The sequence below is a fragment of the Asterias rubens genome, chromosome 14, assembly GCF_902459465.1.
Source record: "Asterias rubens chromosome 14, eAstRub1.3, whole genome shotgun sequence".
In the NCBI taxonomy this organism is placed as follows: Eukaryota; Metazoa; Echinodermata; class Asteroidea; order Forcipulatida; family Asteriidae; genus Asterias; species Asterias rubens.
Genome location: NC_047075.1, coordinates 10,833,080 through 10,858,515, shown reverse-complemented (window position 1 = coordinate 10,858,515; position 25,436 = coordinate 10,833,080). Strand labels below are relative to the sequence as shown.

The following is a 25,436-nucleotide window of genomic DNA, read 5'->3' as shown; positions in this document are numbered from 1 at the left end:
CTTGGAATTTGCTTTGTTATACCTACTTGCTGCAACATACAAATTGGAGGCTATACAAATTGGAGCTCCCAACTATGACGTAACATGTCTGTGTGTAAAAACGTAACGGGGCTGTTCGCGAATCTTTCATGAAAAGCACGGGAGGAGGGTAATAATTATTCGAAATGATTTTTGTTTACACAATTAAGATGTATTTACATGTTTAGTCATATGACTGGATTTCCTTATTGATTGAAAACATTTGAAGTGAAATTCAGCAAAGTTCACGACTTGACATTTTCGTGCAAGCAGGTCTTTAATATGACCCAGTGGCTTCATACCGCTTAGGAAGTCCCTTTACTTTTATTTGGTATAACATTAAAATGCTAAACAGTTGATTTTATTAATGTGAAAGGGCCCTGTAACGTTCGGTTACAGCTCGATAGTCCGAAGGTTCGATGGTCCGAAGGTTCGTTAGTCCGAAGGTTCGTTTGTCCGAAGGTTTGTTAGTCCGAAGGTTCGTTAGTCTGAAGGTTCGTTTGTCCGAAGGTTCGTTTGTCCGAAGGTTCTTTCGTCCGAGTGTTCAATATTCCGAAGGTTCGATTTTCCGAAGGTCCGATAGTCCGAATATACAATAAGGTTTGATTGTCGATTCGGACTGTCGGAACTTATCGTCGATTCAGACTACCGAACTTTCGGACCAGTGAACATTCGGATCAATGAACCTTCGGACTAATGAACCTTCGGACTATCGAATTTAATGTTTGGATTAACGAACCCTATTTTCAGACTAATGAACCCCCTGTAATGGAAAAATTGTGCGTTCGGACTATCGAACCTTCCGGAGTATTGAACCTTCGGACCATAACGGAAGACCCTTTCGTGTATACATTTAGTTCAGCAGTGAATGCTAAACTTAATAGTGCGGTGAAAAAAACTCATAAAATATTACCCAGTTTATCATTATGTTAATAAAGTCCAATTCCAGTATCAATGTTTAATAACATTGGACCCCCCAAAACAGGACATTGTGAGTTTGTACGTTTCGAATTTTTTACGTTTCGATTTTTTTTTATTTTTTCGGCAATGCTGACTAGGTGTATTGCTGCTGGATGCAGCAAAACATCTAAAAATAGGGTCAGGTTGCATGTGTTTCCTGCAGATCCCAAGTATGGGCGGTTGTGGGCCGCGAAAGTCAGACTCACAAGAGCAATAGTGGTCCGGTCCGACGTCTTTTTCAGCGCTGCGCAGCGAACACTTCGAGCCGTCGTGCTTCGAATCCGGAGTACACCACACATTTGACATGAAGAGAAAAGTTATTATAAAACATGACGCCATCCCAACAACTTTTCCAAAGTGGGAAGTCAAAGAAGGTACCTGAAAGACGTGACAAACCTAGAGGAGCGTATGCCAAACGTGAAAAGTTCGTGTAAGTTTGAACTTTGAGGGCATGTTTTTAGCTTTCGAGTCACCGTGCAGGGTAATCCGAGTGGACCGTCCGCACAGCAGCCGTAGTGCGTGCAGTCTGCTCCGTGACCGTAGTTATGTACGTAATTATGTACGTAGGCATCATACCGATCAGGTACCCAGGCGTAGTGTATGGTGCCAGACTACACATTTTCTCTTCAAATATCGCGCCTCGGGTCGGGGTCTACTCTTAAATTTGTAAATAAAATCAGAACTAATTTGTCAGAACCGTAGTTAACTGTTTATTCACATTCCACTCATCAAAACAAATTATAGTGACAAAAGCTTCATTTAAAAAAAAAATACCACTTCAAGGTGACTGTAACTAACGGGGAACAGCACATCAAAGACTGGTTGATTTGAGGTATGCTGATGCAGCAGGGTGCAGCATGAAACCCATGTATCTAAATTTACAAGAGAGATGTTGGCTAAATGGTAGTTACTCTATTTGATAATCAACATTTGACAAGGTCTAGGTTCATGGAACAGGAGGTTTCGGCACCAAGAATCGGGTAAGGTTTCAAACAACTTCGTGTTATGTTCATGTTTGTAAACAATGTTTTCACGCAATTTTCTAAAACATTTGCACAGGGCTGAGTGTATTCTTACAAAATTATACTCCTGCGTTACGCAAAATCTTCCAGGATAAACTATGGCCACACTGTACATAGTTAAAAAAACACTGGACACTATTGGTAATCACTCTGTATAATTTTAAGTTGCTATGCCTTTTGTTTAAGATCTCGCATAAGCCTTCTTACGAACAACTAACTAAATATATGATTATGTTAGTAATATGCTACAGTGTTATTCCCTACCCAATAAACTGGTCCGGCAGCCCAGCGTCTGAAATTATATTTCGTTTAGCTTCTACCTTAACTGTCAGGCCAGTATCAGTTACTAATAGTCACTGGAACCACTCATGTAGCGTCTTGGTCTCCACTGGTCTGGTAATCCTGTTCGTCAAAAAGTGGAAAGTGTTCGTCGTCCAGATAGCCATCTTGCTCTCTCGTGTAGCGTCTTCGACACATCTATACACCTGCACCGATGATTTTTTTTATACAAGCAAAGCATCCGTGTCTCGAAAGAGTCTTGATGCCAGTCCAGACCGAGCTTACTAAAATACAAGAACATACGAATGGTGCAATAGTGGAACAATTAAAAAGCAAGCTTTTCATATTTTTTTTGAGTTTATTTATGTACACAACGCCACCCCCCCCCCCCACCCACAAAACATTCCCCCTTTTTGGCAATGTACTCTCTGTAAAATCAACGTTTCGGGGTGTGCGTGTTTCATTGGTCAACATAGGGCTCTTTAACAGACGCATTATCGGCACAAACCGGCGTAATTTTGTTTTATTTTTTTTACAACCGTGTGTGAAACCGGTGTGATTGAGTGGCGACTCGTGTAGCCAATTATAAGTTATCTTAGAATCTATCTCATAGCGCTTTTTGGTCACTTATTTTTCATGTTATCGTCAATCTAACTTATGAGTACACACGCACACTCCTTACATCGTAAAATGTTAATGACGCCGTTTCACAATGTGTGCGAGATATTTATGAATTTTTTGTAGATTGGCATTGTAACATACGAGTGTGGGATGGAGGAACATGCTAGTATTAAATATAACCGATATCTCTGTTTGTAACCGTATGAGGGCGTGTGCAAACCAATATAACATCTTGCAAAATCTGTTTAATGGCAAGATTTATGTTATGTCACCGGTTTGTTTGTGTTTTGTGTTTGACATTCACGCAAGAAAACAACACACATGCATTATAAATAAAATAAAACTGCAGTTGTGATAAACCCAATTGTATACTTACTTGCAACGAAAACAATAATGCTGAGATTCAGAGGAACTAACGCAGTTGAAATAACCCCCTTTCTATCATCTACAAGTGGCCCATCGTCATTTGGCATGAGGTGCAAGGACGCCGCCAGCATGTTTATGAAGATGATCCCAAGCGAGCACAACTGAAGCCGCTGTTCATATGCAACCTTCATTGGTTTCAGGTATACGTGGATGAGATAGAAGAAGACAGACAAAAAGAGTGTGAAGTGGTCCTCGGGTCCGAACAGCAGTATGAAGAGCGTCTGCAGGATCTTACGGGTAAGTTCAATGATCTCTCAGTACCAGAACTCGGCTTTGTAGTTTTCACACAAAAAACTCTTCCAATCGATTTTCGTGTCAGGCTCTGAGGTGTCACTGTCAGTCCCTTATGACACTTGACCGGAATTCTGACTCGAAACAGGTGCTTCTGTATCTTCTATCCCATCATTAGAGGTACCGGGTAACACTTGATCTGAACCCTGACTCGAAACAGATGCTTGATCGTCTTAATTGTTGAACTTTATTTTGTTATACCACAGAAGTATGAACAATGCGAGCGGGAAACCAACGACGTACACCAAAGCTGTCTGGGCGGCATAGTTGTAAGCAGAGTGTTCTGGGCTCTCAGTCTATTGCGTAATCATACCTCAGGAAGGTGATGTTGAGTTCTTTATCCTCATCCATGTAAAACAGCTTACGTCCAGTCGGCAGCTTGCTAATTATAACACTGCAAACGCTTGGGTACGACAGAAAGAGCAAAATTCCAACAATAAGGAAACATCTTTGTTTACTTTTATTGAGATCATCTCTGAACCGCGAAGACAACCCTTGTGCCGTTTTTAGGTGACGTTTTCTGAATCCGTAGTAACATGACAAAGGAAACTGGAGTTATTGAAACTGATGGCAAACGATAGTGAACAAAATCTTCACCTACATTGTACAGTATTGTAGGCCTAGCTAGATGACCCTACCGACGCTATCAACATGATCAACCTGATTTTAAAAACGTAGGCCGGTATACATTGTATACATAGCATAAAGGAGACCCTCGATCATAAAATGTTATTTCTCCTTTTTTAAGGCCCACATAGGAGCCTTAGTTTCTAGAAGTAGACCAACTGTCGCTGTACTGTGTTCACTTCTAATCTCTAGAGTCTAGTTGTACATTGATAATGAATAATGATTGGCATCAAAAATTTATTTATTTCACCTCCTAGAGTCCTACACTTACAGTCTTCAAGTTACTGAATACTTTGGTAGGTCTAGCCCAAGCTCCAAGTATGCTTGGGAAATTGTTGCACTTGCACGACACATGTTTTAAAATTATAACACAAATGTGATATTTGTTTTTGCAGAGGATGATCGCAATGATAATATGGCAGTGTTTGTTTTGCCGTGCATCTATCTTGCCTGCTGGTATGAAGAGGGTGAAGGGGAAGAACACCCGGAGTAATGTGGACGATGCCATCATCAAGTCATTTATTGACTGTCAAACGGTAAGATTTGTTCGCATGCATGGTATTGAATTTAGTCATGTAGTAAGCGATAGCATGAGCATGTAAACGAACACCTTTTTGGCATTGGGTGCTATTGTAAGCACTTGACTATCCAGTTCGTAAGTACTCCAACAACTATGAGGTTCGTTCCGCTATCAACTCCTAGACTATGAGGTTCGTTCCGCTATCGTCTCCACCAGTGGAGACGATCGCGGAACGAACCTCATAGTTCTAGGAGTAGTTCGTAAGTTTGACGTTACTTCAGCTTAGGCCACGGCCACACGCATGATATGACTAACAAACCATATTTTTCTATTACAGATGCCACCTACATTTAAACATTATTACACACATATTGATCGGCTGTGACTGAACTGGGCCCAATATCGTGGCCCTGCTTACCATAATTACCTGTGTATTTTTTAGCGCAAGGTTTGTTGAAGACTCTGATCAACTTCATGTATCTAATGCATTGGTGTACATTAAATAATTGTCTTTTTGTTTAAACTGTCTGTAGATTGGGATAGACTACCTCGAATCTGTAGACCTCCAGCAGCCAGTCATCCCAATCCTCGGTGACCAACTGAACCCAGACGATTCATTCCATTGTCATCGTAGAGAGGAAATGCTGTTGAGCAGACTTCGCTGGTGAAGGCTGATAATGTATGTTTTAAGTTGTTTTATGTCCTTGGCATATGCTTCCCGTGACAGTTGTCCACAACAGAGGAGTTTTTTTTTTTTTCAAAAAGGCTATAATTATATTGACTGGGGGAGGGGAAAGGGAGGCAATCTACCTCTGGGTGTGTACGTTCATTCGGGTTTTTTTTACACTACCAAAAGTAAAGGAGACATTTGTTTGAAACAGACTTTTTCTTGAGCTCTGAGAAAGACATCAGTCAGTATAAAGAGCATCTGAGATTTCAGACCTTATGAGCCGTATAATGAGCGTGCTTCCATATACAAGGAGGCCGCAGTTTGAGTTGCATATAAGATGAAGACGCGCTATATTTTTCCGTGTTTAACGAGCACAAACAGGATAACAAATTTATCTTTGAGCAAACTTGATAGTACAGGTGTTTACAAACCCATGTTGACTGGCTGATCCAAAGAGTTCTATCTCACAATACACGATGCAATAGAAGCTGTGATATGATATGATGAGACTGGGACAGTACGCATGAAATAGTTATAAAATAAAAATATTGTCAAATTCAACATTTCAATTTTAACAGGTGCAGTATTTTACACATTGTAAAAAAAAAATACTTTTCAAATTTTACCCGTGTAGTCTGGTTACTGAACATGTTTATGTATTTGTACATAACAATACATGTTGTATTATTGCTCTGCTGACTCAAATGATAATTAAAATACTGTGTGTTTGAATCCAACTGTTTTACGCTTTTTATTTTGTAGCTTCTCATCTTGTTAACAACAACCCGGAATTCCGGGTCAGGAAACTTTGACCCGGAATTCTGGGTTGTATTCCTGACCTGGAATTCCGGGTTGTGATGTCCCTTTTCCGGATCAGAAAATACTGACCCGCAATTCCGGGTCGTATCAACCCGGAAAGGGTCAGGCCCCCGAGGACCCGGATTCCGGGTCAGATCTGACCCTTTCCGGGTCAGATCTGAACCGGGCTTTTTAGAGTGTATGATGGAGATGAATCCAAGCAAGAATTTAATGTAAATATTGGGGTAGGTGAAATCCGGAATAAAGCATCGAGGACTAATCAACCAACCGACTTAGCTGACCTCCATTATCTTAAAGAATGAACCCATTGTCTGCAAATTCTTTGGCCAAGGAATGTCATCTAGAGCGGAGAATATTTCCTTCATGACCTGGCAAAAACCAACTACGATTTTCCCGCGTGCTAAGAAGACGCTCACAATATTTCGTTCATTCCGACGATGCCTTCTGTATGCATCCCACACAAAGAAACAGACCATGATGCAGACAACAAGAAAGATGCACAACACTTCTGCAGCAAACAGCGGCCAATCTGGGAAATTCAAACAATGACCAGGCCAAGAGTAATACTTATTTCCACATTCGGAACACAGCCAGCCCTTGTAGCCTTCACGGCAAGTTGAGTCGATACCGATTCCACCATTTGGACACACGTCGTCGCGGGAACATTTGTGTACATGGGGTAAATTACCGCTGAATCTTCGCGCACCTCTGTCATACGAATCGTTTTTAATTCGTATTGCTGACGAAACTCATATAGGAATCGAGGTCTTCCTGGCGGTCCTGTAAGATCCAGTTCCACGTCCCCCAGTAGCCCGGACGAAGATATTGATATTCCCCGGAGCAGTTGAGCCCTTCGTGGGGACACTGATGACATTCGCCAAACCGGTCAGTGCGGTAATAGTTGTCCACACATGGACAAGCCCGGAACCCTGCAGCGGTACTTTTATCTGTCCCTGTTGGACACACCTTACAATCAGTACCTCCCTTGCCGGGTGAATCTTCAGGCGAGACGTACGTTCCTTCATTGCAAATTTTACACTTCATCATTTCGTTGTCTGAATACTGACCAGATCTATTTGGTAGAACCCGCCTGTGGAATAAACACAAAACAACATTATAATAAAAGTAACTGATAATTGATTGACTAATAAACCATCATAACAACGGACACCCTTCACCAGTGAGCAACATGCATAATATCAGCTGTTTTGAAAGGACATTCCTTTCGAAGTACTAATGGTTTCGTCCTCTCAGCCTAAGGAACATTACAGAAACGGTTTTGCTAGCAAAAACAGTTGCTGGGCAGTGTAATCACTTTATGTAATCCACCATAAAACATAAACTCATAAACGCGATAATAGATGATTCAATTGTCATCAAAAAATTAATTTGAAATTACAGACCAAAATATTTCAAGGGATGTTTTCTACCATCGTCATCATTAGACCGTGTAAGCTGTATGTAAATCTGTGATCTTCACGACTTTTATTTCTTACCAATTCTGTAACGTTCCTCTAAATAGTTATGTTAATCTGAGAAACAATGTATGCATGCATCATGACTCACATATTAGAATGTTAAATCCGTTCGAACAATACTCCTGCCGGTTTGGCTCGGTTATTTCTCATTTGGTTTATTCTGTGTGTACAACAGGTAGACCGTGTATAGTAATCTGAAACTTGTACATGTAATTGTTATAGTAGTTGTTATGAAACTGTATTTTCCTGAGAAATCAGCGATCACAGAAACAATACTTTGTACCCCTTTAACAAAACAATAAACAACTAGCTAAGAGAGTTTTAGTTTTTTACTCGAAGTGTCAATTAAAATATCCTTTTCCCTGAGTTTTAATAACACAAAGCTACAAAGATACTGTGAAAAGTCTCTAGCGGAAATGTATATAGCGCCCTCTATTGGCAGTCGTATTTCATATGATTCCAATCACTTTATAAATCGCCATGTTCTTCATCAAAGTTCTCAAAAAATTCCAAGAGTCTACCTTAAATCACTGATTAACCTTCATCAATTGAGTAGTTAATTCCCGCCCCGTACGTGCAGTATAAACGTGAGGCTGGGACTTTTCTTATTTTGTTATCTCTCTTAATGGGATAACGATAACGATAACGATAACAATAACGATAACGATAACGATAACGATAACGATAACGATAACGATAATAATAATAATAATAATAATAATATAGGTGTGTATGTAGCGCCTTTAACACAGTTCAAAGCGCTGAACGATAAATAAAGCAAAGCAACGAAAGAAAGATAAACAAAACAACAAAGGATTAATGACGAGGCTGACTGAAAAAGAAGGTTTTTAGCGTTTTTTTATTTTTTTTTTTTTTTTTAATGGCGGTAGAAGATGATTCCCTGATGAGTTTGGGTAATTTGTTCCTTTCCTTCGGCACAGCTAGATAAAAAGACTTGGAGCCGGCAGATCGAGAAGGCCTGTGCTCACAGAGAAGAGATTTATCAAAGGAGGAACGCAGACCTTCTCTGCCAGGGGTATAAACGGACAATAGATCAGAAATATCATATAGTTTGGAGCAAGACCAGAGCATTTATAGACATAAAGAAGCAGATTGAAAAGAATACGATCATGGAAAGGCAGCCAGTGGAGTTGGGACACAAGATTGGAAGCACGAGCAGTTTAATCAGTTAGTCTATCCTATGAATTGTGTATGATATCATGATGGCCAGTTGTCAAATGGCAGGTTTATTTTTTAAACGTCTCCAAAAGATAACAACTTTCCGAAACATCGAGCCCTGTAATAAGGAACGGTCACTGAGTGCGCTTTAGTTATTTTTATAACTAGTCGTAGTTGTTGTTGATGATGGTTATTTACCGCTAGCTAAAGCAACTGATGTATACGGAAGAGCTTGTCATTGTCGCACAAAACTGAACTAAAAACAATAAACATACGGAACAACGCAATTGGCTTGCTCTTTAGTGTAGTTTGGGAACTCGAAATTTTATATTCAACAGGGTAAAATTGGGGCCGTGTTTCAAGGGTTAAAAAGGGTACATTAGTCTTGTTTTTAATGTTGGTTGTTGGTTGGTTTTGGAAAAATAAATAAAGTTATTATTATTTTTTTTTTTAATAATACAAGTTGGGAGTTTTGCAATTGGTTAAAGGGAAGGTACACGTTTGGTAATTACTCAAAACAAATATTAACATAACAACTTACTTGGTAATGAGCATTTGAGAGCTGTTGATAATATAAAACATTGTGGGAAACGACTACCTCTGAAGTAGCATATATTTTGAGAAAATTGTAATTTCTCACTAAAATAATAAAATACTTCTATAGCCAGAAGTCTTGTATTCCTATCTGAAAGCACACAAATTCGTCCAACAATGTTTTTTTTTTTTTTTTTTTTCTCTCATCAGTACTTTGCATCTTCGATGACCAATTTAGCTCACAGGCTTGTTATTTTATGCTTATGTTGGAATACACCAAGTGAGAAGACTGGTCTTTACAATTACCAAACGGAACCTGCTTATTTTTATGCTTCTATTTTTTTTTGTATTTATTTTTTTTTTACAGCGCTAATTGTTCCGGTATTAGTATTACACATTATTTTTTTTTTAATAAACCAATAATAGTATTTAATCACACCACGGTTGTTGGTGCATTTTATGGTCCTTAAAGACAGTGGACACCATTGGTAATTGTCAAAGAATAGCCTTCACAGTTGGTGTATCTCAACATATGCATAACATAACAAACCTGTGAAAATTTGAGCTCAATCGGTCATCGAAGTTGCGAGATAATAATTAGAGAAAAATAACTCTTGTCACACGAAGTTGTGTGCGTTCAGATGGTTGATTTCGAGACCTCAAATTCAAAAACTGAGGTCTCGAAATCAAATTCGTGGAAAATTACTTCTTTCTCGAAAACTATGGCATTTCAGCGGGAGCCGTTTCCCGCAATGTTTTATACTATCAACTTCTCCCCATTACTCGTCACCAAGGAAGGTTTTATGCCAATAATTATTTTGAGTAATTACCAATAGTGTCCTCTGCCTTTAAACACAATCGGGATGTTAACAGTGAAAACAGAAAAAACATGAACTAGCGATATCCTGATGGCCGCCAAGATGGCCGCTAAAGTTAGTAAAACTGGGCAATGCCATCAGCCGAACAACAGAATGGAAACACGATTTAAAATGTTTATTGTAAGTTATTTACCATCCCACTTCAATTTCTGGTATCATTAGTTTTGCTATCATTTCAAATCCAAGATGATGGCAAATGGCGGCCATTTTGACCGCCAAAGTTAGTAAAAATTTGGAAATGTCATATATCACCCAGAACAAAAACACGGTTTAAAATGTTTGTCAGATGTATTCTACCCTCCCAATTCCATTTCTAGTATCCAACTTTTGCTATCACGCTTCAAATCCAAGATGGCGGTTATTGGTGGCCAATTTGTCTGTCGAAAGTGGTAAAATTTACGATTTTTTTTTATATCAGCCCTAAATTGTGATACAGGTATTTATAAGTGAAATGATTAGGTTAATGATGTTTAACTCTACACAACTTTATTCTGCTACCTTGCACCAAATCCAGAGGTCAACACATGGCCACCCAAATGGCTGCAAACTGAAGAAAATATGCTCTTTCTTGATTGTGTATTGTGATAAATAATTCATTAAAGGCCCTGGACACTATTGGGTTATTGTCCAGAACAAATATTAGCATGACAAACTCGACTTTAATGAAACAAGTCAGTTTGCGAAGTTTCGTTAATTCGGATTGTTTTGATAGCAAAGGTTTAAAACAAATCACTCAAATCCAAAAGTTAGAACAATTTTTAAAACAAAAACAAACTCAGATTTAGCAACAGAAAAACCTTACTTCCAAACGATCCTAGAAACCAACACAAAATAGAAACGCAACTTACAGTATCGCAGTTTCGTTTGGAATGCCTGTCAGCAGCTTAGTCAGACCCCTGTTGCTGCAGTCAACAGTCAATGGTTGACTATCGCAATGACAAACCTCACACGCGTCCCCCGTAGCATTAGCTCCAACTAGTCCAATGATTAGTACACAAGCAACCGAAACAGTTAGGTCGCAAGACGCCTTTAAATCCACGGTCGGCCATATTTTATAGAACAACCTTCTACACGGCGATCATGGAGACTGCTAAATCTGCTAAAATTGACTATCAAATACTAATGTCAGAGTTATCCGGAGATGTTCGTAAATGTTGTTCCAATCTTCTGTGACCAACTGTCCTGATTGTTCTGATTGAAACTATTAACTATAAGTTTATAAATACAATAACACAATCACGTGTCATTAACCTATGTCACCAACCCTGAGGTATTTATATTTAAAGTGATATATGCATTGTATGGGGAAATACCAGTTCTCTTCAAGTTTTATTAGACCAGCGGGCGTAGCCGATTATCGTGCAGTTTCGCGACGCATATCAAAGATGAGCATTTTTATTATCTTGAAATGTGAAGAAAAATATAGAAATCAACGTACCATAAATCCACAATCGATCTATTAGCCAGTTTGCTTGTATGGAATTTTTAACTGGAATTTTTGCGATGAAAAGTGCGAGGCTGGGAACAAAATGACCAATCAACGACGATTTAACAAGACCGCACGGCAGCGGTTGCGATGAATTGACCAATAGCGGTAAAGCTATCATCATGTTCACGTGGTCACGACCTCTGTACAACGTTGAAGACGAACAGCAACCCAGACTCCGTCGTGGTGTGAGAAAAAAACATGTCACAAAAAAGTGTCTTTGTGCATTTGTCTAGCGTTGAAACGAAAGCTTTTCCATTTTCGGAAAATAGTTGAAGACATTTATTTGCATGTATTTGAAGAAGAACAAGAATTAGAGGACGGTCAAGTGTGAAAATGTCCTTAAAGCTGTGGCAATCGCTAGCCCAAATTACGGACACGTAAAACACGACGATGGACAACTGTCACAGACTGAAGGTCGGTAAGACCCTCCGATCTCTATCACAGGTAACGTCAAGACAACAGTACCTTTTTCAATTTAAATTTAAAAATATCGGAACCTTATCGTATTTATGTTTTAGTATTGATTCATTTCCCTATTGTTCATTCATAAATGATTGTTGCCAAGCTTTCACAGTGTGACTAGGTCTTTATTGATGACATGAGTCTTTATTTTATGACAGTTTCAATCTGTCTCAATCATGTCAATCTGTCAATATGATTTAATGATTCTGAATATTATTTTGTCCGGCATGTCAACTCACGAAATGTGGCTAGTTAACATTCTTGTGACAATACCACCATGACTTTAATTTAATTTTTTTCTCAACAGACTGTGTTCAGGTGAACTTTCAACTAAAAAGGTGTTCGACTGGTTATATTACTAGCAGAATTGATCATAGGCGACTGCGTCAAACGACCGAACATGCCCGCTATACACTCAATGGATGCTGACTGATGTGGACACTTTCAGAGTTGAGGAGTTTGTCCCCACGTGTTTAATGACAACATGATTGTGCTGATGTTAACATTGCCAGGTAACTATGAAGTTGTATCTCTGTTTTTATCTTTGATGTGTATACTACAAAGTATGCGTTCAATTTGAATAAATGCAAACCGATTCAACATCAACTGGTACAAGTTCATGAACTTATTTGTCGTCATTTGTCGTTTAATGATAGATGTACAATATGTAATTATTGGTCCAATCAACAAACAGCTGAATGTCCATTAGATAATGAAAAATAATAATTTAAAAAGGGAATTTATTTTAAACAATTTTGTTTATGTATCTTTTAAAAAGACAGATCGTAACCTCGTTTTAATGGGACACTTGATGAGACAGCATAGCAACGCCAACTAAGTAAGGATACAGTGCTGTTGAAAAAGTTCCATATGTACCATCTCACCACAAGGATAAAAAACGTGCCAACTGGACAAACCTACTCCAAGCGCTTGACAGCATTCTATAATGTGCGCGTGTTCATTGCTCATGGAAAAAGAGTAGATGTGGTCAAAGCAAACTTTGTTCGGACAAAAGTCCACCGTGCATATACTTAAAATGCAAGTGCACAAACTGTGAAAGTGTAAAAACTAAAGCTCTGATTAAAAACAGTGAGAAGTCTGATAAAGAATACCTATTTATGGCAAATAATAATTCAAATTGAGATAATTATGTATCTTCATGTAAACAGATGAGTGAAGCTATAGTAAAAACCTAAAACCACAAATAAATAATGTTGGTCTCTATTAACTACTTACTTTTAAAGTTTACTGATTTTTTTTTTAAGTAACAAAATATTCTTTGAAGATTCAATGCATGCAAAAGTAGAAGTGAAAAAAGGGGAATTTTTCTTCACTTGAAATAAATTGTTCACTGAACAAATTAATACTAGATGTGGATTTTTCATACTTGATAAACAGAGTATCATACTAGGGCAGAGATTGTCCATGCAGACAAAGGACATGGAGTATTTGTTATTATCAAAACAGGATGGGAAAAGTCTGAAAAAGGGTGACCATGACGGAATAAAGCAAAATTCCATATACAAGAAAATGTTGTTTTGTGGTGACTTATTATTAGTAGGGATATTAATTAAGATAAAGTTGGCGGCCTAAGATGCTCTGTCATAGTAAACATAATATATCCATATAAAAATATGTGGGAGAGGTTGTAGTTTTGCATAGTATGACCTTAACAATTATTTGTTAAATATTTAGATGGTCTCTAAAATGTGTTGACAGTAAATCTAACTGTGTTTGGAACAACAAAACTACTGTTAAAAAAATAATACTTCTCTGTTTAAAGATAAAATAATTGTATTTTTGAGTAGACATCGTTAGATTCACCCCTAATGGACCATTTTATTGCAACTTTTGAGTAAGGGAAATCCTAAAATAGATCACCCTTTCATAATAATTTATTCCTTGCATCAGTGCTCCATTGAAAATGGCGAATAAAGGGCACTATTTTCATATTGCTTAATTAAAATGCAAATAACTTCCAAACTGGCTTGTTTGACGATTGTGGATATATGTATTTGTAATCAGCATGTACTTATCTATTATTTAAATCTGTTTCCACGCTCATGCAAGAGGTGCGCCACGAAACTTCATTTCTAAGCACATTTTCACCGCACACCCTGTGGTCATAATTGATTGGTACAAAACGAACGATTTCTTGTTTAACTGGGTTGTCCCACAAAGATCACAAAGTTCCGAAATACTGTAGCAATTGAGTCGTGATTTTTTTGACCGCATTTAATATTTTTACCCTCAACAAAATAATTTAGAAGCAAAACAAAATGTCCTGGTTACTTGAATTAAGTTAAATTCCTCAATAGATTTCTCTACAATTAATGTTGATGGATATTTGGAAGGATCAAAATAATATTTCGAGGGAGCAAACTCACGTTATGTGGTCAAAATCAAATTATGACAGCAACAATTAAATACTGTTTTTTTTTAACGCCAGTTCTCAATATGTATCAATGCACTTGATTTCAACAAACCCGACCCAAAAGATACACTCACACCATACGGAGTTTCAAATCCCACTTAATTGTTTCCGTTAATATTTTATATAGCTAAGTACACAACCGCATGAGCACTGATTGAACTTTTCCTTGGAAGATTGCCTGCATGAGAACCAATTTGTGTAGTTTTAATGGCAGTGGACACTATTGATAAGCTCAAAATAATTATTAGCATAAAACCTTACTTGGTAACGAGTAATGGGGAAATTGCGAGAAGCGGCTCCCTCTGAAGTAACGTAGTTTGAGAGAAAAAAGTATTAAGTTTCAAAGAATTTGATTTCGAGACCTCAGAATTAGATTTATAGGCCCCGAATTCAAGTATCTGAAAGCACAGAACTTCGTGTAACAAGGGTGTTCCTTTCTTTCATTATTATCTCGCAACTTCGACGACCAATTGAGCTCAAATTTTCACAGGTTTATTATTTTATGCCTATGTTGAGATTCACCAAGTGAGCAGACTGGTCTTTGACAATTACCAATAGTGTCCAGCCGTCGATTTCACAAAGAGTTGGGACTCGTCTTATCTCGAGTTAGGACGAGTAACTCTCGTCCTAACATAGGATTATTCTTAAGGTCTGCATGCTACAGTAAAGGGCTGGGACTCGTCCTAAGTCCTAAGATCAGTCTTAGGAAGAGTTTGTGAAATCGACGGCAGTGTCTTTACTAAAACTGTTTCAAGAGCCTCAAAATTAAAGAAGCAATAACTGTTTACTCTCCGGTTCTAATATGGGTGTTGGAAGAGATCATGTTCCTTATTTGGATGCTTCAGACGAACTGGGATGGTGTTTCTGCCTCCAGCTCAAACCCAGTGCAGCAACAACAGTCAGTGATTGTACACCAGCCATTAGACTGAAAGCCACGATGTAGTCTCCAGCAAGGTCATAAAGTAATCCTAGAGGGTATACACAAAACAAAACATCACAATGTGAGACATGGACATAGATAATTGCAACAATTAAAACATATGGTTTGAACTGCCTCTGTCTACCGGGCAATCTTGGTGGTCTAGTTGGTATGATACTGATCTAGAATTGCAAAGGTCATGGGTTCGAATCCCACCCAAATAATAGTGCCTGTCATTTTTTTTCCCCAGAACTCGGGAACGTACTGAGTAAACAGTGCTGACACACATCAGTGTAAACCAAATATGGGTATTCTTTATCCCCGATGTAAATTGAACATATTTTGTATATATTAAAGGAATACGTTGCCTTGGATCGGTCCAGTTGGTCTTTGAAAAGCGTTTGTAACCATTTGTTATAAAATGCATATGATTAGAAAGATATTTTAAAAGTATAATATAATGATCCACACAAAAGTAAGTATCACTCGAAATTGCGTGGTTTTCCTTTTACCTCGTCGACGGTCGGCCATTTATGTGATAAGTATCACTCTACTGCATTCATCAAAAACATATACATGTCTGCAACAAATTTGAATGCTTCGTTTGAATTTGGTTTCAGGAACCGAAGCGATTGTTTTCACACGTCAATTTGGTTTGACATTCAAAAGTTGCGTCTCGACTTATCTGTGCTTTATTTGGAAAAAAAGTTGTTTCGCTGTATGAAAACGTGAACAATAACTCACCTGGAAAAAATAACAAAAGGAGTGACGCCACACTTGACAAAAGACCCAACAGTCCCATGGCACGCCCCAACCTTTCTTTACCGAATATCTTTGTATTGACAACATCCAAGAGTATTGTAGCCATTGATACAGCGGTTCCATAAAAGAAAGTATTCGCAACAATCGGCCAATAAGACGTCAACCATGGATCGACAGCAAAATAAATGGCGCACATAAGTAGAGCTCCAGCAAGCCACACGTATGCACTGAAAACCTGCACAGCTTGAAACAATGGACCAATCACAATGGAAGCAATTGTTCTCCCTACTCCGATCCAAAGGAGACAACAAAATGTGATGCGTGTTCCAGTGTGAGTCCTTTATACACGGTAGTATACTGCACATAGTATATTAACCATGCAGAACATGTCATTTCCATCATAATGAACACAAATAAAGCAAGCCAGAAAGACATGGATGAGAACAATTCAAGTTGGAATGTATCTCTAGTAAGTGAGAAGACTGAGGAAAAACAAGAACAGCCACAGCGGTTCCTTGGTGCCACTTTTTCTTCCATGGTCTCTGGCTCCTCGTCTGTGAGAGCTGCCTCATAACCATCTTGACTACCACTCGCTGCAGATGGTTTCATCAGAGCTCCAAATACAGCGAGATGTATTAATAATCCTCCAAAGAGTAGCATTGTTCCCCTCCAGCCGTAGGTGTCTAGAAAAAGCTGTATCAAGGGCACAGCAACCAGGAAGGTAACAGAACTGCCCAGGGTCGACACGCCATATGCCGTTGTGACAGACTTATTAAAATAGCTTCCAATCAGATGCTTCGTTATTACTAATGATATGCCAGCAGCTGACCCTAAAACGAAGAACACACATGCTGGAAATATAAGTTATGTTTAAAGGGAAGGTACACGTTAAGTAATTATTAAAAACAAATATTAACTTAAAAACTTACTTGGTAATGAGCATTGGAGAGCTGTTGATAGTATACCACATTGTGAAAAAGGGCTCCCTCTGAAGTAGCTTAGATTTTGAGAAAGAGGTAATTTCTCATGAAAATAATTAAAGAATTCTAGCCTGAAGTCTTTTATTCCTAACTGAAAGCACACAAATTCGTCCAACAAGGGTGTTTTTTTTTCTTTCATCATTTTCTCGTAACTTCGAAGACCAATTGATGATTCAAATTAAGCTCAAGACACTTGACACTAATGGTGATTGTCAAAGACACGAAGTTGTGTGCTTTCAGATGCTTGATTTCGAGACCTCAAATTCTAAATCTGGGGTCTCTAAATCAAATTTGTGGAACCTACTCAACTTCAGAGGGAGCCGTTTTTCTAAATACCAATAGTGTCCACTGCCTTTAAAGGGTCTATGTACTTTTTGTAGGACAATTTTACTAAATGGACACTTTTTTTTTTTTAATAACAGAGTATTGTACTACTAACCTGCAAATACGGTAAGGATGAAGGTGATTGTGTATAAACTGGACAGGAATGACGCAGTTATCATGGAGACACCAGCAACTAATCCACTCACTGTCACCACAGTCCTGACGCCAAATCTCTCTTGGAGTGGGGTAGCTGAGACACCTGTTCGGAAAGAGCAAACTTGTTAAAGAAAACAGGGTTAGGATGAAGACGATTGCGTATAAACTGAGCAGGTATGACGCATTTATCATGGAGATACCAGCAACTAATCCACACACTCAACACGGTCCTAGCTCACAATCTCTCCTTTACTGGCGTTGCTAGGATGCCTTTTAGAAAAAAAACAAAAATTTCTAAAGCAAAACAGACTTTTAGAGGAAGCTGATCACGTTTACCCACATATTATTCGGTATAGCCAGAATTATCGGAAGGGGGGGGGGGGGGCTTTAAAATTTGTGACAATAAAATGGAAATTCTGATAGACACGTTCTGAACTTAATTGCTTGTTAACACTTTTTAGCATTGATGTATAAGTACTTCATGTTGTGTATACATGTAATGTGTTGGGGGCAACCTTAGAAGATGCATTTCTTTAATTTGCGCAAATTGTAATGTTGTTTTGGCGCAAACTCTGTTTACTTATTTATTTATTTTTTTATTTTTTTATTTTTTTTTTTTTTGGGGGGGAGGAGTACGCACGATTGGCTTGCGCAAGTTAAAAAACATGTCATTTCACTCAAAGATTGGACCGAACATATTTTTATTTGCGGTACCAGACTATATACCATGAGCCATGCGCACACATCAGCTCACACTATCCATGGATAATAAGATCGAACAAAATATACTTTTTTTAGTTATAAGCTCACTGAAATTGTAGTAAGTACGGTACTCTTGAAGTGTCTTCCGACATCCAAGATCCTGACATAACTATCTCCGGATGACGTCATCCTAAACGGAAATAAGTCGACATACCGAGATAATTATGTCGGGATGTCGACATCCAAAAAGTAGGTGCACTCGTGTCTCAGTGATTGCAGCCACTAGGGGGTTTTGTGTATATTAGAATTTAGTTCAAAAATATGAAAACAATTGTTGTGTTATGCCTTTTCCAGTTTTCTATGGCTGCTATAAGAATCCTGAGTTGATGTGGATGGAGTTATTACATTTTTGTTAAGATTTTATTTGTTTGTTTACCATGCAACAACTGTTTAGTGACACCAACCACCAAGACACGCACTTATGGACTAACTATTTTTATTTTCCTAATCCCAGGCTAAATTTGACGCCAAAGTCTGCGATTCCACTTTGAGGTGTTGACCGATGCCCCAGTTCAGGATAAACTGAAATAGCAGGTCCAGTGGATTTTTTTTTTTCCAGATGTGGCAGATGAAAAACCAATATTGGTCGGTAAGAGCTGTCACAGTGGTGACTTCATTAAACAGCTACCTGAGCGGAATGTTTTCAACAGAAATTGTATTTTTACTTGTTTATAATGCACTTGTTTACCATTTTAATGTAATTTGGACATGTGTACACTTCTGAACTTTTCGTAATTATCGATTACAAAATCAGGCCCCTACCTAAATGTTTTTTTTTTTTTTTTTTTTTTTTTTTTTTCCTTTTTTTTTTTTTTTTTTTTTCAACTAGAAAATACTTCTGCCAGAGAGCGGGCGTCAAGGGACAATGCCGCTGACGTCATTTGTGGCAGTTCGCTTTGTTGTACATCCAAGCTGCAACAAAGCGGCTTTATCTACTTTATCTACGACGTTTTGAGAGTGATTACGTAACGGGGCTTTTCGCAAATCTCGCAGAAAAGCTAAGGACAAGGGCATACGAAATGATTGGGTTTTTTTTTAACTGAAACCTATTTATAATCATATGACTCGATTTCCTTATTCATCGAAAACATTTTAAGTGGAATTCAGCAACATTCACGACTTGACATTTTCGTTCAAGCAGGTCTTTAAAGTGTCCCCGTTGAAACCCAACCGATCATAATTAACGATGTAAACGTGATAGTTTGAGCTGAATGTGGTATTCCCAAAACAAACTCGATCGTGCTTACCTGTGAAATGTCCTCCTGCGTTGACAAAAGCAACCATCCAGCCAATTAACCAAGTTGAAGTGTCGAACTGTTCTTGTAGGGTAGGTAACATCATACCAAGGCCTTTTAACAAAATATTCCAAGCTAGCTTGGATGTAAACAAACCCAACACAGCAATCCAACCATGAAGACCACCATCTTGTAAAGTCTCAATTGAAGAGTGCAAAACGCGTTCAAAGCAGCCGGGCTTCATTTTTAAACAACCTTCAATTCTATAGACGACTTGATAATCAACAGTCCTTGATACGGCAAGCAGATATAACTCAAACTCAGAGTTTCTGTTTTGTATGTCTGACTAAAACACGTTTTATGAATGCGCTACTAACATGACCTAAAACGCTGGATCCAAGTGTAGTCACTTACCGACCTCATATGCAAGTTAGTGTTTGATTCAACTCTTTAGTTTGTAGAGTGTATCAACCATCTCGCAGACTACGGTCATCACACTCTGTGCTTCTTCAGGTTTCCCGATCGCACTACTATTGGGGTGACCACAGCTTTTCCCACGCAAGCCCATCTCACAAGAACAACCTGCCTCTTCTTCATCACAAAGCTTCATCCGCTAGTTCTTTCAAACAACTACTCTAAACCCATCTGTTCACTTCGTAATTCTGTTTCATTAAACTGTGCGCATTGCATCTCTACCTTTAGTCAATACACGTCAATTGTATACAGCGCCATGACCGCCATGCCTGACGCACTTTAGCGCTTTATAGAGGTCACTTTTTTTCTTTGTCTTTTATTGTGACACATTATAAAGGGATAAAGGGATAATACTTCGTGTTTATAAAGCATACAATTCGTCTCCTGTGTCCGCAGATTTTTCAATGTATGATTCAAGGTTAATTTAAGTCACGGCAGCTTGGCAGAAATTTAAGCAATATTAAACAAAATATTGGACCCTTTTGGTACAGAAAACAAAATGAAAGTGAACAGATTTACAAATAACTTACATGGTTTACAGCAGGTAGTGATGAAAGACTTCTCTTGAAATATTATTTCATGAAATGCTTTACGAGATATCGAGAATCACGGATTTATGTTAATACATGTCATGACATGACGAAACGTGCGGATACAAGGGTGGGTTTCCCGGTTATTTTCTCCCGACTCCGACGTCCGATTCAGCCTAATTTTTTACAGGTTTATATTTTATATAGAAATTGTGATACACGAAGTGTGGGCCTTGGACAATACTGTTAACCGAAAGGGTCAAATGGCTTTTGGACACTGTTAGTAATTGTCAAATACCAGTCTTTTCACTTGGTGTATCTCAACACATGCCAAACCTGTGAACATTTGAGCTCAATTGGTCGTCGAAGTTGCGAGATAATAATAAAAGAAAAAAGAGAACCCTTGTCACACGAAATTGTGTGCTTTCAGATGCATGATTTCGAGACCTCAAATTCTAAATATGAGGTCTTGAAATCAAATGCGTGGAAAATTACTTCTTTCTCAAGAACAAGCAGAGGGAGCCGTTTCTCACAATGTTTTATACCAACAGCTCTCTATTACTCGTTACCAAGTAAGGCTTTTTGTTAATAATTATTTTGAATAATTACCAATAGATGATGTGACCTATGTTTACATTTAAACCGCCCTCTGTTGACAAAACACTGTATACGTGTCTCGCCGGGCACAAAGATTGCATATACTTTTTAGCTGGCTGCTAAAACCCAAAAGGTTTTGCCCGGCGGTATGCCCGCGAATCATGTTATGGTTTTCGAGTGACGTCAGAGGTCACATCGTCAACAGTGCCCACTGCCTTTAAAAATTAATCAATTTCTTTTAATATATCCACTTAAGAAAAAAAATGACATGTACTATTAAAGACTCAGAGGTTCACCTGGAGGCAATATAAAACATTAAAGATATCGAGTTTAAGATTTCCTTTTACTTTCCTCGGAGATTCAATCAAAGCTGTTTAATTGTGACATGAAACCAGGGCACAGTGGGCAGGTCAAGGCAAAACTGCGCCAAAAATAGGCACTTTGTTATCATTTCAGAAATCTAAAACTTCAATTGTTGTGATTGTTCCTAATGGAAGGAATTAATGGAAAACAAAAATAACTATAAAATACGGGTTATAGCTCTATTTTGTCACAAAGTGGTTAAAAAGTGCGGCAAAACCGTTGCACTTAATAAGGTATTTTAACTCGCTGCCCCGAACAGCTCATCAAGATAACGCCATGAAAACCGCTTCAATGGTTGTTTATTGTCTATAATTCATGACAATTAAAATAATAATATGTTTACTGTTTGAAAAAGCCTGACAAATCAGATAAAATGCCTCATAACTGTCATTATTTTTAATCAGAGACAAAGGAAATATAAAATGCCACCGATTTTCGGAAGCCTACACCTTCAGGAACAGTCTAAAACCAAATTTGTTTTCGACTTTTTGCGACCTTGGAAACTATTCAATTTTGAAGTTGTATTCCCTAAGAGAGACTCCTGTTTTGACTCAACCACCTGTGCAACTACTCGCGGTCATAATAATTGTATCTGTTCAGCATAAAAAAAGGCCACCATCTATGAGTACCGCTTTATAAGTCTTTATGAACACGCAAACAAAACGCACAATTTGTTTCTTTGATATGCATAGGTTACACAAAAGAAATTGTACATGCACTTGCCCTACGCGTATTAGTAGTTATTACCACATACGACACAGAAACACTTTGGTTTGATCAACAGAGTGGCCTGAGCAGCCTTTTATTTGTTTATGCTGCAATGAGCTAATATAATATTCAGCGAACCATGCCTGCCAGTTGACTGGGTGCACTTTACCAGACGATCCACAATTCGTTTCCAGTTTCACCGCAACTTCAACCTTTTGTTTACATTTCGAAAGAGATTCATCGTGAAAATGCAAAGAGGTCTTCTAAAACTCCACCGAAAATGAACATTGGACACCTCCGTAAGTAGAATAATGTAATTCCTTTAATTTATATTGAAGAAGCATACAAGCAGGGCCACGGGGGGGGGGGGGCAGTTCTTTGGTATGTGGCTTCCCTGGTTTCAAGATTATATTTAAAAAGAAGCCATTGGCCCCCCAAAAATACAATGTGAATGGATAGTTAAAATTTTTCAAGGCAGATGGTTTATAGGACAGACAGTATTAACTTAAACAACAAACAATCAGAACAGTTATAAACAAAAAAAGTGACAAACTCACCCCCCCCCCCTTTTTCATTTAAAATTAATTTTCCTTTGATACTATTACGAAAACAAAACAAACAATACCCTAGGCAGAAGACCAAACCGAAATAATCTATATGCTGTTTGTTGGAAGAAAGATATTTGTTGTTTTGACTACTAGATTATAATACCCATGGTTGTATTGTATAATTTTGTGTTGAATATAACAATTTGTATTTTTTTTTTTTTTTTTCCATCAGCAAAACGTCAACGGGTCATGTCAGGGTCTGATGGCAGTCATGATGATGCGCCGCTTTCGTCACTGGTGAGACCAAAGAGTCCATCATCTGGAACCTCGATAGTGAAGATGTTGCAAGAGATGTAACAGCAGCAGCAGGTCACTTTCTCGGCCATTCAAGAAATCCGGGAGGAGCAACGTCTGCAAGCAGAGGAAAATGCAGAAGTCCTTGACACCTGCGCAAAAATGTTTGACATTGTGAAGGGAACATTAAACCTGTTAAAAGGATGGCTTGTCAGAAAAGTCAGTCACGAGGGAAATGTTTCTCATGCCGGCGAAGGAAACATTCTCAAACCTGCTGATCAACCTATCCCCAAACCCGACGATGAACCAAACCCCGAACCCGCCGATCAACCCCCTATCATCGAACCAACCGATTAACCTCTCCCCGCCGATCCACCTATCCCGGAACCTGCCGATCAATCAATCCCTGAACCCGCCGATCAACCCCCTACACCTGAACCTGCCGATCAACCCCCTACCCCAGAACCTGCCGATCAACCCCCTACCCCTGAACCTGCCGATCAACCCCCTACCCCAGAACCTGCCGATCAACCCCCTACCCCAGAACCCGCCGATCAACCTATCCCCGCCGATCAACCTCCAATGCCGGAACCTGCCGATCCACCTATCCCCGCCGATCCACCTATCCCCGCCGATCCACCTATCCCCGCCGATCCACCTATCCCTGAACCCGCCGATCAACCAATCCCGGAACCCGCCGAACAAACTATCCCTGAACCCGCCGATCAACCTATCCCTGAACCCGCCGATCAACCTATCCCGGAACCCGCCGATCAACCTATCCCTGAACCCGCCGATCAACCAATCCCGGAACCCGCCGAACAAACTATCCCTGAACCCGCCGATCAACCTATCCCTGAACCCGCCGATCAACCTATCCCTGAACCCGCCGATCAACCTATCCCGGAACCCGCCGATCAACCTATCCCTGAACCTGCCGATCAACCTATCCCCGCCGATCAACCTCCAATGCCGGAACCTGCCGATCCACCTATCCCCGCCGATCCACCTATCCCCGCCGATCCACCTATCCCCGCCGATCCACCTATCCCGGAACCCGCCGAACAATCTATCCCTGAACCCGCCGATCAACCAATCTCGGAACCCGCCGATCAACCCATTCCCGCCGAACCAACCATCCCCGCACCCGCCAATGAAAACATTCTCCCACCTTTCGTCCTACCTGTGCAAGCACCAATCGCCCAACATCGAGGACCAGCCGTAGTGACTGGCGGCAACGTTGTCGTTCCAATCCGCCATGAAGAATTTAACCCGGACCAAATATACGATCCAGTTTTAATCAACGCCCATCAATGTGATTCTCTCCGTCGGAAGTGCACCAAAGCATCATCGTTTGTGCGGGGTTTGATGTTTTTTTTTTTTTTCTTCGCAAACATTATGAAAAAGTCTTATTTTGACGGTACCACTGTTTTAAGTAAGGACGGACAAATTACGCAAGGACAGATTAGATAGACGATTATTGATGTCAATGTTAGATGTAGTAGAGCGGGAATTTCCAGGAGAGGTAAAGTGGAAATCGTTTGTCTAAATTCGTTCCGTTGAAAATGACAAGTGTCGACATAGTCGTTAATTAAACCAACTATCACAAACTACTGAACGAGCAATTGTAAACTATTTTTTTAATAAACACACAAAATTGTCTACTTTTCGAAACAAGTAAGGATGTCTGATCGTGAGGAGCCGATTGTTTAAAATGTTTTATAAACAGTGATGAACAAGTGTCAATCTGTTTGTAAGAACTAAAGAACTAATTTATTAGTTGTAAAACACAGACCATAGTGATATATTTTTTGCTATTTTATGTATTTATTACAGTTCATGAGTAACAGAATATGTTTTGGTTAACTACATGTATTTAAGTTTTGGTGATTTAGCAATTTGAAAATAAAACAACAAAAAAACCTAAGCATGCAATTTGACTCATCCTGGCTCGTTTTTCTTCATTGAAAATGCTGTTAACCTTAACATCTTGTAAATTTTAACTATTTTGCGGGGGGAAATACAAAACTTTATATATTTTGTGAAATATCAGTTTCTGTATAATTTCTCAGTGGGC

The 25,436-nt window shown here is 39.0% G+C and overlaps 2 protein-coding genes, 1 long non-coding RNA gene and 1 pseudogene across 3 annotated transcripts; 2 read left to right on the top strand and 2 right to left on the bottom strand.

Moving 5' to 3' along the window:
• Positions 1-1,762: 1,762 nt before the first annotated feature.
• Positions 1,763-11,932, bottom strand: LOC117299124 (annotated as a pseudogene).
• Positions 11,933-11,996: 64 nt separating this feature from the next.
• Positions 11,997-13,526, top strand: LOC117299056. The gene is made up of 3 exons (XR_004520033.1): positions 11,997-12,255; positions 12,581-12,785; positions 13,056-13,526. It is a non-coding gene; the product is annotated as an uncharacterized LOC117299056 (long non-coding RNA).
• Positions 13,527-15,287: 1,761 nt separating this feature from the next.
• Positions 15,288-19,894, bottom strand: LOC117299123. The gene is made up of 3 exons (XM_033782584.1): positions 19,858-19,894; positions 17,808-17,951; positions 15,288-15,675 (listed from the first exon to the last, which is right to left on the bottom strand). The coding sequence occupies exons 1-3, from the start codon at positions 19,892-19,894 to the stop codon at positions 15,536-15,538; spliced, it is 321 nt and encodes a 106-aa protein (XP_033638475.1). The 3' UTR covers positions 15,288-15,535.
• A 3,700-nt stretch (positions 19,895-23,594) lies between these two features.
• LOC117299122 (histone-lysine N-methyltransferase 2D-like) lies at positions 23,595-24,584 on the top strand. Its single transcript, XM_033782583.1, has one exon. It carries the CDS (start codon positions 23,595-23,597, stop codon positions 24,582-24,584), a length of 990 nt encoding a protein of 329 aa, XP_033638474.1.
• Positions 24,585-25,436: the final 852 nt, after the last annotated feature.